Source organism: Anthonomus grandis, chromosome 12 (assembly GCF_022605725.1).
Source record: "Anthonomus grandis grandis chromosome 12, icAntGran1.3, whole genome shotgun sequence".
NCBI lineage: Eukaryota > Metazoa > Arthropoda > Insecta > Coleoptera > Curculionidae > Anthonomus > Anthonomus grandis.
In genome coordinates this window covers 15,180,200-15,198,082 of record NC_065557.1, presented here as the reverse complement: position 1 = coordinate 15,198,082, position 17,883 = coordinate 15,180,200, and the positions used below count along the sequence as shown (strand labels likewise).

Below are 17,883 nucleotides of genomic sequence, written 5' to 3'. Positions count from 1 at the left end.
GCAACCTCAGCTGGAGGTGGTAGTTCGGATCTCATCCACTGCGCGCTACCGTCGGCGTCACGTCCTATGAAAATGAATCAATAAATTAATGCTTTAGTTTTTTTTGGGTAGATGGCGGTCGCGTCTCTCGCGTCATCAGTGATTCACAGAATTGTTTATCCTTCAGTACTTCAGTCGAGTTCTGCTTCTGCTTTTTGACCTAAACCTAAATTAAAACGGCCCTTACTTAAAATTGTGTGCAAATTTGCTCCAGATTACAGCTATTTTGTGTGTTCTGTGGATTACAGTAGTACAAATGGCCTAATTAACTATGGTAAGTTTCATGCTTCTACCCCAATTTGCGGCATTTTACCCCATTTTTTCAGGGTGTCTAGTAAGTAATAAACCAAAAGAGGTGATGATAAACTAGGACATTTTATACAGCATAAGCATCAAATTTCTTGTTAAAAGTATGTTATACAATACTTAGAAACAATAAACATATATGTATGTATGTATGTATTATAAAGTTTTTCATCAGAAATGACCTTGCCTCTCCTCCATTTAAGTTAATTCTGTGAGGAATTTAATTTGTAAGTCTTTGTAGGTACATAGCAGATAATATAATAATTATTATTAGTAAGTATACTATATAAATAATAAATAAAATATTTTTGATGTTTACGTTCTTTTTGTTTCTTTCAAAATTTTTAATAGATATTTACATAAGTGGGTATTTAAAAATTTAAAAGGTTTAGAGGCTAAAATTAATAATAAGCAAAAAATATTTTTTTCCAAAATATCTAAAAGAACCGGTGGGCTTATTTTTGTTGGACCACCCTGTATATAAGTCTCAAGATCAGCAGGACATCAGCACCTGAACCCTAGAACCCTGTAACTCCTGGAAAGGAAATTTCTTTATTTCTATTTTTTATAGTGAAAATTTCCTCATACTTATTCTTTCTCGGTCTCTTTTGTATTCTGCGGTATTCCAGTGAACCGATAATCCGCGTGAATTCAGAAATTAAAAAAGAATCAGTCAGAGATTTTTACTAGAAAAATATAAAGAAATTTCCTTTCCACAAGTTCAGATCAGAGAAAAACAAACCACTGGTGGTTTGTTTTTCTCTGTTCAGATGCTGAAAAGCTAAAAAAGTTAAAATTATTTCCTGATATAATGGTGAAGTTCCGTTGCTATTAGTTTGGATCTCATCCACCGCTTTGAAATGGCGTTTTGTTCCGCAGAATTTTATTAGGCTGTTTTTCTTCTATTCTCTCTTTGTTTTCTGTGCCCTTAATCGACTAACGTATCTCCCAAGACACACAACGTTTGAAACGTTTTTTATAAAATATCGTAATAATTTCGCGAAAACGGGCAGTGTGTACTAAAAGATACAAAAGCATCTAAACCAAATCCGGTGGTGGAAACGATTGGAGCACAACGTTTTAGCGTCTTGTGCAATGGCGGCCGTAAAAGATGTGGACGAGGTGATTTTTTTTTGAAACTGCGTAGACGTATTTTTAAATTTTTTATTGTTCTGTATGTTGCGATATAAAGTTAATGCTTCCAGAAGGTAACTGTAATCTTTTATTGCGAAATATCTATTTTTTTTCAATTTGGACCTTAGGTTTTTTATTTGTATCTGAAAATAGACATTGCCCATTAGAGGTACCTAAGTCTTTCGCGAACACAAATAATGTTAGTTATTTTTTTATTTACCACTCGAAGACTGTTACGTTTCTGATTATAAAGTCAATAATAATGCAGGTATTGCCGTTGTGAAATGGATGAAGAGAGAGACAAAGTGCGTTACCTTGGCCAGCTTGTATAAATCACACACTCCTACTTTTCAAGTTAAACGATACAGCAAAGAGGAGAAAAAGAAATTTGACGTGGAATGTCCACAAATTATAAAACAATACAATTCCCACATGGATGGTGTAGACTTAGCTGACATGCTAATAGCTGACTCCTTATAAAACACCTTCTAAGTCTCGGCGTTAGTACCTTGGGATGTTCGGAAAAACTTATTGACATTTGTGTAAATAATGCTTGGTTGTTGCATAGAAGAGATAGTGAAGCTCTTGGGCGTTTGAAATATGACCATTTGAATGAATTCCGAGTAAGTTTGGCTTTATCGCTAGTAAAATCCGAGCAGAAGATGAAATTTCGAAAATCTGATTTTGCAAACGATCAGCCATCAAAAAAGATCAAAGTTCCAGTAACTGCAAGACCAACCTGTCGATATCCGATATGACTAAATTGGAAATTTTACACAGAAAAGAAGATGCAGGCTATGTACCAATGGACAAACCACGGTTTTCTGTCAAAAGTGTAGTCTAAGATTATGTTTTGTGCAAGGAAAGAATGCGCGCAATTGTTTTTTAATATATCATGTTAAAGATATTGGAGGGGTCAATATATCCTATAAGATACATAATTTTTCTCTGTACCTATATAATTTGAATTTTTTGTAGCCTTTATGATATAAATAAAGAAAAAAATATACGAAAATATTTTTTTAATTAAAAATAAAAACTTGCCCGATTAAGGGTTAATTTAAAATAATGAAAATATCGTTGAAAAATAAGTAAAAGTGGATTTAACAGGAAGCTACTTAAAGCAGCAACTCTTAAGTGGTGAAAAAGACTATACAAATGAATCGCTTATTTCTGAAACACCACAAGCGACATATTTAGTGATTTTTGGTTTTTTACAAAATGTTAAAATATAAACTTAAACGCATCGTTTAGTGCAGAAAAAACCCAAGTACGGCTACGATTTATGTTTTTATTCCCATTACGTTTGAACAATTTAGTGTAGAAAAAATCCAAGTGAGAATACTTGAGTTGTTACTGCAGTAAACGTGCGTGATGTGGACACGAACTTAAGAAATATACCTGGACTGCTAATGTATATGGCCACGATACCCAAAAATGACCACTGCCTGGTGGCCGCCATTTTTATAGTGGTTGTGTCCTTTTGATGTTGGTCACTCTGAACATTTTTAGTGTTGCCAACAAAAAAATATATCTAATAACGCTTTGATGTTAGGTACAAAGGTCTTAAATCACTTTTTGACGAAATCCCGAAAAATGTTGGTCTTAAGTCAAATTTTTTTGCTCGTTCTGGTGATATTAGAGACTTAAGTCGTACCGTTTTTATTTAGGCCCCATAAATTGGTACAAAAGACTTAAGTAAAAAAAAAATTTCTGGTCTGGTAATAAAGTTTAAATAGGACCTTCGTACCTACCAAAACATTGTAAAAGGAAAGTAGTGTCATAATGACTTAAGTCAATTTAAGTCCTTTATATCAAAACGTTATTTTTAAATTTAAAATTGCATTGCTTACTATGACTTTCGTATCAATTCATCATTATTATGTGGATTTTACACGTGGTTAGAAGTTTATGTGTAGGCGTTGTTTGTTTATCGTAGAAAATCGTTGAGTTAACATGAGCGCAAGAAGTTTATAAGTATAAGATTATGTAATTAATAAGTATAAGAATAAGTTTATTATTTTGCAATTGGCAAGAAAATGTGAAGAAACAGGTAAATATCATTGTTATAATTTTTAAAATTGTCTTATGTTTATTATTAGAAAAGTATTTTAATACGACATAACATAACCTCATTATAAATTTACAAAAATATAAATTATTAATTCCAGTTATTTCACACTTCCATACACCGGATAATGATCACGAAGAAATGCCTAATACTGATCACCCATTTTAATGCCTTCTCCAACTGTTAATTCGGATTTTTCAAATATTTTGGACTTTGATGAGAATTTTTTGGGTGAAAATTATATACAGTTGGATACAGCAAGTAATAAAGGTGAATGCTTTTAAAGCGGTATAGTAAAAGAACCATTTTTGCTTGTAATTTTATCGTGTATGTTACTGACTAATTTTACATTTCTAGTTATCGGCGATACAATAAATAAAAGTTTAGCTGTGTCGCTAACAGAAGATCAGATCCCAGATATAGGGTCTGTAACATCATCGCCAGCCCCTTCACTGACGGCAGATTTGACAGCTATCTTAAATTCAGATGACAGTTACGCAGATAAGGACTATTTACCTGGACAATCTGAAAGTGAAACCAGTGACGACAACATTGATTTATTGTCCATTCAGAGAAAAATAAGTCGTTCAAAGGCTAATATTTCCTCTACTAATATTCAAAGTAGTATGTTAAGTTTTTAGATCGTTATATTTATTAAATTTTAGAATAACAAGAAAAATTGAACATAACTGATCAAGCTGGACCTAGTGCTTCCTCAACAATAATTGGAGCAGAAAAGGCAAAAGTTCATATAGATAAACCATTAAAAAAGTGGTCCCGAGTTGTAAGAAAAGAGAGAAGTGAAAAAATTCATTCTGGACAAAGTTACGTAAATATAAGCGGTAAAATGGTAAATGCAAGACATATGAAGCCTTTAAAAGATTGTAGAAAAAAATGCTCGCAAACACTAAATGAAGACGTTCGAAAAAAAATTTTTGATGAATATTGGATAATCCCATATCAAAAAGGGTAACATTTATTGCAAATCTAATTAATTCCTAAGATACCCAAGTAAGTCGTAAAAGAAAACGCGACTCTTCAAAAAACAGAGAAGTAACTTATGAATATTTTTTTGAAATAAATGGAAAAAGAATATCTGTATGCAAAGATTGTTTTTGTAAGGCTTTGGATGAAAAGGAAAAGTTTATAAAAGTGGTTTTAAAAAACAAAATGCAAAGCACTTCTGGTATTACTATTGAAGATCAAAGAGGTATAACACCTTCCGTAAATAAAAAATCTCAACAGGAATTAAATGAAGTGCGTACACATATTAAATCGTTCCCTTCTCATGAGAGTCCATATACAAGACGTACAAATGATAAAAGGTACCTACCATCGCACCTAAATCTGCGAATTATGTACGATCTGTACAAAGAAGGAAGGCAAAATCCCGTGGGAAGAACGATATATGAAAAAGAATTTCACAAATTAAAACTATCGTTTAAAAAGCCATATGTTGATACCTGCTATAAATGCGACACTCTTAGTATGCAAATACAGGTTGCTTCTAAATCAGGAAATAAAGAAGATAAAATTCGTTTACAAAAGGAACTGGAATTGCATCACAACCAAGCTAATGCTGCATTCGAAGCAAAAACTAAAGATAAGACGGAAGCTAAAATAAATCGTGATAAAAAATGCTTTAGTTTTGATCTCCAGCAGTGCCTTTCAACACCCTTTATAACTTCTTCAGTAGCATTCTATAAATGTCAGCTCTGGACGTATAATTTAACAGTGCATGATAGCAATGGAGAATCGACGCATTACATGTGGCATAAAGCATTGGCTGCTCGGGGAGATAATGAAATTGCTTTCTGCTTGTACACTCACATTAAAAATTTGCCCAATGATGTAAATAATATAACTTTTTACTCCGACACATGTGGTGGACAAAATCGAAACAGTCATGTCGCTGCTATGTTTATAAAGGCTCAAAGTGAAAATCCCAATTTAACGATAAACCACAAGTTCTTAATATCTGGGCATATACATAGGAAATGTAATGTTGATCATTCCATGATAGAAAAGCGAAAAAAGAAAATGGAAGTTCCAGTATATCATCCACACGATTGGTACCAGTTGGTGAGAACAACTGGAAGAAAAAGACAATTTAAAGTCCATGAAATGGAGCAAAATGAATTCTTGGATTTTTCCGGGTTATTAAAATCAGTAATGGTCAACAGAAAGAAAAATATATTAGGCGAACAGTTTTATTGGCATAATGTGCAATGGCTACAATATAATAATGGCGGTATGGTACGTTACAAAAGTTCTATATCTGATACTAAAGATTTTAAAATTATAAGCTTTCTGAGACGGGGCAAAAGTCAAAACCTAAAAGATTTGGTAGTTAAGGAACTGTATACTAAAGGGTTACTTCCAATATCAAAGGAGAAAAAGAAAGACTTGTGTTCGCTTCTTTCTTTCTTGCCACCGGTGTTTCACCAATTTTATCAAAATTTACCTACCGATACTAAATCTATTGATGATAATGACCCAGATCTAGTGGATGAAGCAGTAGAACAAGAAGAAAATTAAATACTTACTTAGGCTAAATGAATCAATTAGTTTCTAAGGGAAGAAAAGTTAGTTTGTGTTTTTTAAAACATGTATTTTGATATTATTTGCCTTATTAAAAGTTACTCCATTCTGACATAAGTCCTTTATTAAAAATCAGTAAGCTAAAAAAAAAAACTTTTTTTTTTTGTTCATAAAGACTTAAGTCATTCAAATTTTGGAAAATACACTTTTGTAGATAATGAATAGTATTTGATCTAAAAAAGAATTAAATACTCTGACTAATATCAAAAACTTCAGGCTTTAAATTAATAATCGGATTTACAGCAATTTTTTAAATTTTCAAATCTGTTTTCTGAAAAACTATATTTTTTGACTTAAGCCCCTATTACCTAACATCAAAGCGGTAATAAAGTTGACGACACTGACGTTTAACGTGTGAGTTTAGCGGATTGCCTAGTTTTTGGCGATTTGTAAACGACGCTTTTAGGTATATAAGTATCGTCTGCAACAGTCGATATATAGATCCCTCCTTATTTAATAAACATCCTTATTTAAACCTATTTGGTTCACTGTTTCTCTAAACCCAATTGATTATTTTTACTATATAAACCCTTGCTAATTACAATTATTGATTTTTATAGATGCTTATACCTATTAATATGGAAGCACTGTACAGTCAACAAAATTGAAAATGTCCCTCGCTCCGTGGCTCTTTACCCATTTACACGTAATTTAAGCACAATTTGGCTACACTGTATGAATGAAGAAAGTATAGCGGCATTTTCGAAAATAAGTAACGGGGGCTGATGCGGGGGCAGCTTATGCGATCGATCCCATTATAACATTATGTGTAAGGTACCATTGTAAATTTTAAGATCTATTTTTAAGAAGGGTTTTTCCATATTAATTGGCGGCACGGGGATGCAGGTAAAATGTATAAGGTGGTAATTATAAATAAATTTGATGGTAAGTAGTATTGTACTGTCTTTTGTGTTTATAAGTGCCTCGAGTCTATTTACGTGTTTAATTTTTTTTATTTTTTAAAGTGTTTTATGTAATATTTTTTCATAATGCCAAGATTGCCTGGACAGAGGGAGAGTATCATGGAAATTCGTACTAGAATTATTGTTATGCATGAGATGGGTGCCACCTTACGAGAAATAGCAATGGCTACGGATCTTTCAGTAAGTTTTTTTTGTATGCATTTTGTTTAAATTTTTTGTTAGGTAAAATCTATTTAAACTAAACTATGAAATTTGTCAAACTTTCATTTAAAAAAAAAAGGTTTGTTTTTATACGGAACCAACTTTTTTTGACATCCCGAAATAAGCTAATAAATTTAATAGATCAAAAACGAAAATTATTATCTCATCGTCCCGGGAATCTATTCAAATAGGAGTGATTTCGAGGGTAATTTATAATTTTTTCATTAAATTTTTTATTTAGAAAAATAGCTGAAAATTACATATCTTAAGTTTAATTTATCGATAGATATCTAAAAAAGTTATAAAACTTACCTATATTTTTTAACAAAGAAAAATATACATGTCATTGGGTCTATCAAAATAAAAAATGTTTTTGTTTTATTTTTAAAGTAAAATCATTTCACATATGATTGTTATACATTGTTTTTATGTATATACATTGTTTTTTTTTGAGGTAGTATTTTTTAAATCCAAGCAACCCTTATACAGGGTGAGTTTTTTAAAGTGTTGCAACGCGGTATCTTGAAAACATTCAAGTTTTTTCTAAATATTTAAAAAACGAAGGTATAGTTTTTTTTTTGATAATAAATAAATTTAATGCAGTACCATACCCTAAAAAAAGTATTACAGGGTTTAAAGGTTTCTCAAAAACGGCAGTCGAATGTAGTATAGATTGGCGATACTTTGAATTTTAAATTTAATATCTGACTCACTACTGCACCAGTTGAGGGTTAAGGGGAGTGGCTCTATTAAAAAATGTTTATTAAAATAATATTTAGTCCAAAACGCACCGTGAGCCAATCCACTACCTATTTACCGCATTATTTCTATCCATCTAGTATATTTTTATATCTGTATTATTATTGTATTTATTATTATCCCTGTGAATGGGTTTTTTTATGCCAAATTTAAGCTTTACCTCGTTAATTATATTTATTCGATTTAGTAATATGATACATATGTATATGCATTTTACGATATTAGACTGAGCATTGACATAAGTGAGCTTTGACATAGGTAATTTACGAAAAAGAAGAGAAGAATTCTATCGCCTGCTTTTATTATAATTTAAAATAATTTTGTCTCTTTGCGCTGGTTGTTATTTTTAAATATGAAGGTTTTATAAAAGTCATAGCAAACATTTTAATCTGAAATATTTTCACTTTGAAAACTTTGTCAATATTTTCGCTTTATTTGCTTTTCACCATATATTAAAAAAAGTTGTCATAGAAATATATTTTGACGTAACGCTCTGAATGTTTTAAAAAAACACCAACAAATAATATAAAATTATATTATTGTTAAGAGACTTTGCTTTTTTAGTACCTACTTTATTAACTTATTCTTAATAATAAAATATTTACTGCTATTTTTTATCTATACCTATACATATAGGCCACCCCTTTGCTAAATTGTTGTCACTAACCTAATAGTATAATAGATATCTATTTAATTAATTAATACTAATTACTGCATTTGCTTTTAAACAGGTCAAACAAGTTAGACGCTGGATCCAACGTCAAGAAGCAGAAGGGCATGTAGAAACCAGACAACATCCTGGAAGGAAACCTGTATTGACCGAAAATATGAGAAAAGCTATTGTTACCCAAGTAAGAAATAACCCTTTCACAAATAGCCGGGTGGTCAAAGAAACCATGAACTTGGATGTTAGTATGCAAACAATTAGGAATACTCTTCGTTCAGCTGGAATAAATTGTAGACGACCAGCCAAAAAGGCCAAATTAACGGTCGACAACGCAGAGCGAAGGCTTAGGTTTGCTCAAGAAAATATTGACCGAGACTGGTCAAATGTGGTATTTACCGAAAAAACGTTTTCTTCGGACATAAGGTCCCATCAATTAGTGTGGCGACCTACAAGTACCAGATATGATTCCCATTATGTCCAAGAAACTGAAAAAAGCGGGAGAATAACATTGTCATTATCGGGTTGGATGACGCAAAATGGACCCGGAATGCTGGTAACCACGCCACCCCAAATGAATTCCGCGGACTACGTGGACATTTTGAAAAATTCTTTTCTGCCTTCATACAGAATATTATATCCGGCTGGACCAATATCCTTTATGCACGATAATTGTCCAATTCATACCTCCCGTATGGCGAGAACATGGTTTGAGGAACATCCGGAATTTAATTTAATTCCCTGGCCATCCAGAAGCCCCGACTTAAACCCCATCGAAAATTTGTGAGCTGAAATGGTGAATTCTTGGGATACTTTTAATCAAGGCCAAATTAGATCGAAGGAAACGTTACTAGCTCACGCTCAAAGAGTTTGGGAATCTTTCAGAGGGAGACCCGATTTTAGTAATTACGCGGGATTAATGCGGAAAAGGCTGCAACAATGCATTGACGCAAATGGTTTTTATACCAAATATTAATTAAGAAGCCATACCAATACCAAATGCACCCTGTGATATTAAATAATTATTATTTAAAAAAAAAAGGTGTAAGTTTCGAAAAAAACACAATACGTAGGCTATTTAAAAGTTTAAATAAAAAAGTATTTTTATTGTAGATTTAAATTGTAATTATACTTACTAAAGCTTGTTAGGAGTAGTGTTGAATGTTATTAATTGTTATTAAGATGTTTTACTTAAAGAACTGTAATTTGTCATTAAATAGGAAATAAAATTTTCGCTTTGAAACTGACCTTTGATCCATTACTTATACGTTTTATAAGGTTTAAAAAAAAGTAAATAAAAAAAGATACGGGACTACTACAATTAAAGTTTAGTAATTAAAGTTAACTTCGCTTCAATAAAAAAAATATAAAAAATAGTTTTTTATTCAAGAAGAAATCACGAGAGTGCCTTATTTACAAACGGAAATATTACTTTATTCATCACTTCAGTAAAAAAGTGTGCTTTACTCATGAGAACCACATAGATTTTTTTCTACCTCTTACCAAAATATAGACATAAACAATTTAAAATATGGATTTGCCGAACAACATTTTGGGTTAATCGAACAAGTGGGGACAATTTTGAACAGTTTTTGTAAAAACAATGTCCACTTAACTTGATAATGAGTAAAAAAAATTTCGATAACGCAAACTAACTTTCTTAATATGCAACTTTTACTATACGAGTATAGGCAATTTTTGGTATATTAACCAACTTCTTTTGACGAGTTCTACACCCTGTATTTTTATATAGGTATACTTATAAATAAAATGTGAGGAAAAAGAAACAAAAATCTTAATTTTTTTCCCATATTATGGTAGTACTTAGTACAAGTACTTAGTTTTACAGCGCTAGACAGGGTATTCCAAAACAAGTAGTTTTGGTAGTATCTCAGCTCGTATTACGTTATTAATGCTGGGAGGCGGTGCTAACCATAGCGCGCTATTTTTTATGAAACCTTTAATGAATTGAAATGAAACAGAATTTTGAAGAGCGCATTTAGCCAACGTATAAAACACTATAGCGCATTGTCCTAAAAACTTTACATAAGGAAGAAAAACAAAGTGATTGATTTTTTTAATATCAGCTTGCACAGCCACAAAAATATTCGAAACGTCCCATTGCAAAAACCCCATCTACTGAAAAATTAGTTCCGTCACCCCTGCCTATTTATACACGACTAAACTCGATCGATACTCTACACCCTAGCGCCCGCCGTACGCTACCCCTTTCAGACAAAAGCCATGTTGCCAAATTGTAAGGCAACGAAGTCCGAGAGCAGATGCGAGGGACATTTTCAAATTTGCCGACTGTACATGGAAGTAAAGTAAAAGTCGTAATAGTAAAAATAGAAAGAAAATAAAAGTGTATTTAACTGAATTTGTTAAGTAAATACAAGCAAAAATTTAAATGTACATCATTTTCATGTTATTAGGATTTATAAGCTTCAAGATTATCAGAATAATAAAAGAAATATTTGCATGCATCTATTTCAAGTTAATTGAAACTTTGTCTCATTTTAGGCGAGATAATAAATTTTAACGAAATTTTTAAAGAAGTACAAGAAAAATCACATTACAAAATTTCTATTTTGTATTTGTAAACATAACTTCTCAAAAACTTTAATTGTTTTGTTTTCCTACAATTGGCACAACTGAAATTTGTCAGGGTGACCAAGATCGAAAGGACATAATCAGGGAAAATGGCGACCCCTTAGTAGTGGCCATTTACTTTTCATTGAATTGGCAGTCCATGTATATATTTATTAAGTTCGTGTATATTTATTATGTTCGTGCATGTGGCAAAGAGGTAATTTCACCAGATGTTTGTTTGTTTTGTTATAACCTATCAAATATTTTAGGGCAATTATTTGTTGAGGTGTTAAAGTAAATTAAGCTCTTGTGCGTGTTTTTGTTTGAAATTAGATTTAAAATTTTAGAAAGTAAAGAACCAGTAGCCAAAAGGCGATGCTAGAAAATGTGTCTTTACAAAATTTTATGAGATGTCATCAAAAATGAGCGAGATATTTATATACAAGGTCAAATTGAAATATGCGGGGTGAAAAGGCGAAGGAAGAATACACAAACAGATATCCAAATAAATCGCCTCCTATAACCACTTTATTAAGGTAAATGGTATTAATATTAAAATCTATTAAAGTGCAGTTTTGAGCATACACGGAATGTAAAAAGAGCGCCTGAAATGGATTAAGAAACTTTCATGTAATAACCAAATACCCCATGATCAGAGAGGCAAAAACATGAATGTTAATGTAAGCGATAGACACAGAGACGAAATAAGGAACACATCTCATATTTTCCTGTAAAAATGACTAATTATTCCCACAATAAGGAGTACCAGTACCTTGACGCTAAACTTAATGTAAAAATCATGTACAACTTATTTAGGGAAAAATCTCCAAATTCTTCAATCAAGTACAGTTTTTTAAAGAAAACTTTCAGCTGCTCTTCGGAAAACCGTAAGTGGATGTTTGCAGTACATGCAAAGATTTAGATCTTAAAATAAAGATCCCCCAATTGAATGTTGAAGCTAAACGGAATGTTATAGCTGAAAAAATGGTACACCAGCGAAGAGCTAAAAACATGTTACAGTGCTCTCAAAACAGCAACAGAGGAATGCCAACATCAGCGAGATGACTTGTCCGCAATTTCATTTGACTTTATGAAAAACGTGCAGTTTCCACTCCCACAAAAAGAACTCGCTGTAACTCATCTTTTTCCACTGTTGGCAGTTTGTATCGCCGTCACAAAAACCGGAAAGTCGTATATTTTTCCTTGGTATTTTAAAGATAGTTTCTACCTAATGGTGACTAAACATAATAATTGAACTATTAAGGGACGGTATTATTCGCGAGAGTCAGTCAGAGTAAGCCAGCCCTATAGTTTTAGTAAGAAAGAAAAATGGCCAACTAAGGATGTGTGTGGACTACCGTGATGTAAATAAAAAAGTGGTACGCGAAAGGTATCCATTACCTGTCATCCAAGACCAAGTTGATACATTGTGTAATGCTAAGTTCTTCATCAAACGAAGATATGAAATCTGGATTTTACCAAATGGAAATAGAAGAGGACTGTAGGAACATTACTACTTTTGTAACACCAGATGGGCATTATGAGTTCAACCGGATGCCGTTTGGATATATTCACGCTCCTGCAATTTATCAGCATGCAATTGATAAAGCCCTTGGTTCTCTTAAAAACAAAAAAGCATTGGTGTACATTGATGATGTTTTAGTGCCCTGTGTATCGATTAAAGAAGGCTTAAAAAACTTGGAAGAAGTTTTAAATGCTTTATCTGTGGCTGGATTTTCGTTAAATTACGAGTGTTGTTTGAAAAAAAGTGTGTGTTTTTTGCCAAACAGACTAAGTATTTGGGTGTTATATTAAGTAAAGGAATAATACGTCCTAGTGAGAAGAAAATTAACGCATTAGTTAAATCTCCTCCTCCAAAAAATTTAAAAAATGTGCGTCAATTTATGGGACTCGCCGGTTATTTCCGTAAACTTATTAAGGGATTTTCACAACTAAGTGCGCCTATAACTGCTTTGTTAAAGAAAACAGGGGAATCAGTTAATTTACCTATAATTAATTGTTTAGTTGCTTCACATTCATCAGACCATTCAAACATACAATTTTTCTAAATTAACCCTATGCCTTGAACGCCTTGCAAAAGTCTTAATAAATAACATCCATGTTATAAACCAATTAGCAATTTGAAAAATCAATAATTATAAATTAACAGAATAAGAAGGCACGCAGCTTCATATATTTAACGATACCAGATCTACATTGGGCAACACTGGTAGAACATACAACAACCGACATTTAAAGAATGTCCTATGTTAAATATCCCTGGGATATTACACAACATATATATAATATTGGTAAAGTTTTACAATAATATTAGGAATGTTAATACTATAAAAATGATCTACGTAATGTAGTAACAAAACTATTAGTGTTTGAAAAAAACTTCTAAAATAATATCCGATAATTTATTTCCTTTATATGATTTATTCAATAATCAGGCATAAATGAAAGTGAATAATTCAATTTTTTCGATACCGGCATCGTTATATAATTAATTAAATTATAATATATTAAAAAGATACACAAAAATGCCATTCTATATTATATTTAGAATGAAAATTAACTTACGACTGTAAACCTAATAACTTATATAAATATATCACATTTTATACAGTCCGTTAATTCATTACAGAACAGAATCTTAAGGTAAGAGTGCAAAAATAGTTATAAATCTACATAAACTTAAACTTAATGAAATTTAATTAAAATATGAAATTTCTACTCATCTAAAACAAACTGGCCCAACCGTAAACCCAAAAGCCTGATTGGGATTACCGTAGTCGATGGGATAAAAGTCTCTTAGTGGCAGTTGATTCAATTTCTTCGTCCTGATTTCGAAAACCGTTTCTAATTTACCTTGGCGTATTTTGCAGCCGTCTGAAAGAACCGTCGGTCTTAGACCTGAAACAAAGTAAGACAAATGATTTCAATTTGAGTGCTGGAATGACAAATTTATTAAGTAAATTGGGATCTACGACATATATGTTAGGCACAATTCTTAAATTTACCCATTGTATTTGTACGTTGTATAAGATACTCCTTTACATAGCAGAGCTAGAAGTAGCAGGATTATTAAAAAAAACGTAATTATCCGAGGGCAAATAGCGCTCATAATCAAACAGCAAATATTATCTTTTCCATTCTTATAAGTCTATTTGTATTTTTTACAGGAATGTTGTATAAATAAAAACCTTTGAATATTAAAGAGATATCTAAAGAAGAAACTGTATATTAATAAAATTTCTTAGAATGTTTCACCTACATATTTCCGGTAATATTATTTCTGTCATGATTATCTCGAAAGTCATAAACTGAAGGATAAAGTGGTAGCAGAGAGGAGGAATTTTATAAAATAACGCTACAATTAAAACTTACCATTGGAAGAAAACTCTTGTTCATTATCACCCAATAATTTGAGTGCCATATCGTACTTGTGAGTTTTCGAATTAAACCACGCAACGCTATTTAGGCATGAATATGTAAAATTTTGAAAGGCGTATTCTGAAGACAGCCTTAGGAATGTCATTTGCACAGTGCCAATTCCCTCATAGGTGATCTAAAAATTAAATTAACTTTAAAATACAAATAATACGTATTAGGTTCTATTATTATGCCATAGTTGATCTCATTTGAGTTTACAGAAACATCAATTCAATATATCATCTAATCCTTGTTATAACTTCAAATAATTCGTTCATTATGCTAAGGGACCTTAATGCAATTTATAAGATTTAGTACCAAACGAGAAGACGCAAAGTCTCGGTCTCAAAGACTATTTGAGCAAATTTTAGGTCTGATGATGTTTAGGCGAAGAATGTAACCTATAATTTATTTAATTATATAAATTTTGAGACCAACATTTTGCGTTTTTTTTGTCTAACTTGTTATAATAGAATTAAATTTAAAGCCAATTTAAGTAAATGCAATATCACTCAATCAAAGTTCACGTGTAATAAAAAATCAATATTTACCAACGATCCTTCATTAAACTTCGAAAACCACCTATTAACTCCTCCGTCTTTTTTCCACGGCACAATAGGCATACTTGAACTTTGCAGGTCTGGATAAACGCAGGTTTCTCCTTCAGCGGTCATGTTGCAAAAAACGTAAATTGCGTCGTCTTGCATTCCCAAGTTTGGATCGATCCAGTACCAGCCTATCACACAGTTTTTAAATTATAACTTTCTAATTTTAATTAAATTGACAATTGATAATGAAATATTAATATAATTGTAATTACCATCTTTTAAATAGGGGTGCCCATAAAACAAATCTCTACAGGTTTTAGCAGGGTTCTCTCGATCGCCTAAGGGCTTTCTCTCACTTTCCAACTCTACCCTCATTGAGTATATTGTTGAATACATGTCTAAGAATTTAACATTTATGTCATCACTATTAGTAGTTCGACCGTTTCCTTCTTCCGCCTCCTTAGAGTTTAATTGTTCTTCTAGTTCTTCAACTTCCGATCTATAATAAACGCGAAGTTAGTTGTATATACTTAACAAAAACCCTAAAATTCTACACTTATTTTATGAGCAACAATTTATATATACAGTGTGTCTCAAAAGTTGGATAGATATAGGAACTTTTTTATTCTTAGTTTTATAAAAAAAAGTTATGTATGGTCCAAAATCTAAAATACAATAATCAAGTTCCAAATTTTATTAGTCGTATATGAGGTTTGTCAAAAAATGTGAATTTTGCTTAATAAGTATATACCTTTATTTTTGCCGAAAATTATTATAAAAATAAGTTGTTTAGAATAAAAAACTATATTGAAATATGCAAATATATCCTGTTACCTAATTTTCTTTTTATATTTACAATAAGTAAATATATTAAGTAGAATCTAGGATGCACTGACAAACAAATTATTTGTTTATAGCAAGAAATGTTTGACAGTGAGGTTGAAAACGTCAGTTGTAATAAGTCTTTGACAGAAAGCATTTATAAAATTTAGTAGAAATGCCAGAAACATTAAACACTGAAGATAAAATTAAAATTGTGGGTGACAATTATTAATTTTATCGAGAAGCTACAAAAAAAACACCCAGAGATCTTCACTATGGCACAGTTAGGAAAATAAGAGATAACAAAATTCAAGACTTTTAGGGATGTAAGTAATAAATTTACGAAGAAAAGCCAACAAGGGGTTGTCATAATAATAAAATAGAATTTTTAATAATGTTCTCAATAGTCGAAATCCTATAAAATTATTCAGCAGCTTCCATGTCCTATTAACAAATACGGTTTCCAAAATTTTAAAACAGAACAGATTTCACCTATACAAGCCCCAATTTATTCAGACGTTGAAACCAGGGGATCGTGATAGACGCTTCGAATTCTTCGGTGATCTCCAGGGAATGTTAGAAAATAACCCATTTAACGCAACATTTTCATCAAATGGTGCAATCTCTTGCCAAAATTGCCGTTGGTGCAGTGATACTAATCCAAATTTTAACATCAAAACTTGCCACCAGTATGTATTTAAAATAAATGTGTGGTGTGCAATTTATCGAAATGAAGTAATTGGATTTTTTTTTATTAATCTTTGAATGCGAACCATTATTTACTCTTTTTAGAGAATAAATTAGAAGATTTTCTTGACAACGTTTACCTGCATCAACATCAATAAGTATGCTTCCAACAGGATGGTGCTCCATGCCACAGTAGATAAGGCAATACATACCTTGAAACTTGTTTTAATGGAAGAGTTGTATACATCGGTTTTCGAAAATTTTTTGGCCATCTCGCTTTCCAGATTTGACGCCACTCAATTTTCTTTTTGGGGTGCAGAGCATTACTCCGCTTTTGATTAGAAGAGTATTGAAAAACTTTTGGAACCAATAATATGCGTTAAAATTATTACAAGACATAATTATTATGATAATATTCATTTAAATGCATCTCTAAAGTGTTACAAGACAGACAGATGACTTCTTATTATTAATTATTTTGTTTTAGGAAAATTTGTTAATTAATTTCTGAACGAAAAAGTTATCATGTTTGTAATAACCAAAAAATGTAAACGTTCGCTGTCCCTACGTAATTTGTAAAAAATGTGTTTTAAGTACAAGCATATTTAAAAAACGGTTTGAGTTCTAACCAGTTTGTCTTTATAACAACTTTCATTATTGTCAAAAATAAAGGTATTTTACTCTTGAGCAAAACTCATATTTTTTGACAAACCTAGTATACGACTAATAAAATTTGATATTTGATTATTGCATTTTAGGTTTTCGACCATGCAGAAGCTTACTAATACCTTAGATCATCAAGATTTCGTCTCCTCCTTGTCACTCCTTTATTATTACCAGATTCTTGCATCTGGAAAAGTAACTCTGGAGGTACCAGCGGCATATCAGCTGGTGGACCTGCAGGGCCTGGAGGACCAGGCGGTCCAGGATCTCCCTTTGGACCAGTTGGACCTTCAGAACCCTTTGGACCCACTGGACCTTCTTCTCCAGTTTCACCTTGAGGACCGTCGCTACCTTTTAGCCCGGTTAAACCAATTGGACCCTAAAATGGATAAATAATCTAGAAAAAACTGAATAAAAATATCTTAAGCTTTGTTA

The 17,883-nt window shown here is 31.8% G+C and overlaps 1 protein-coding gene and 1 long non-coding RNA gene across 2 annotated transcripts in view; one reads left to right on the top strand and one right to left on the bottom strand.

Moving 5' to 3' along the window:
- The first annotated feature begins 3,496 nt into the window (after nucleotides 1-3,496).
- Nucleotides 3,497-4,413, top strand: LOC126742645 (uncharacterized). The gene is made up of 3 exons (XR_007662625.1): nucleotides 3,497-3,532; nucleotides 3,651-3,820; nucleotides 3,908-4,413. It is a non-coding gene; the product is annotated as an uncharacterized LOC126742645 (long non-coding RNA).
- Nucleotides 4,414-13,699: 9,286 nt separating this feature from the next.
- Nucleotides 13,700-17,883, bottom strand: part of LOC126743093 (collagen alpha-1(XI) chain-like) — a 29,942-nt gene continuing 25,758 nt past the window's right edge. The window contains exons 27-31 of the mRNA XM_050450041.1: nucleotides 17,574-17,827; nucleotides 15,549-15,775; nucleotides 15,280-15,464; nucleotides 14,684-14,864; nucleotides 13,700-14,209 (exon numbers count right to left, since the gene is read on the bottom strand). Coding sequence (XP_050305998.1) covers nucleotides 14,031-14,209; nucleotides 14,684-14,864; nucleotides 15,280-15,464; nucleotides 15,549-15,775; nucleotides 17,574-17,827 — 1,026 coding nt within the window. The 3' untranslated portion in view covers nucleotides 13,700-14,030. The remainder of the gene's footprint in view (nucleotides 14,210-14,683; nucleotides 14,865-15,279; nucleotides 15,465-15,548; nucleotides 15,776-17,573; nucleotides 17,828-17,883) is intronic.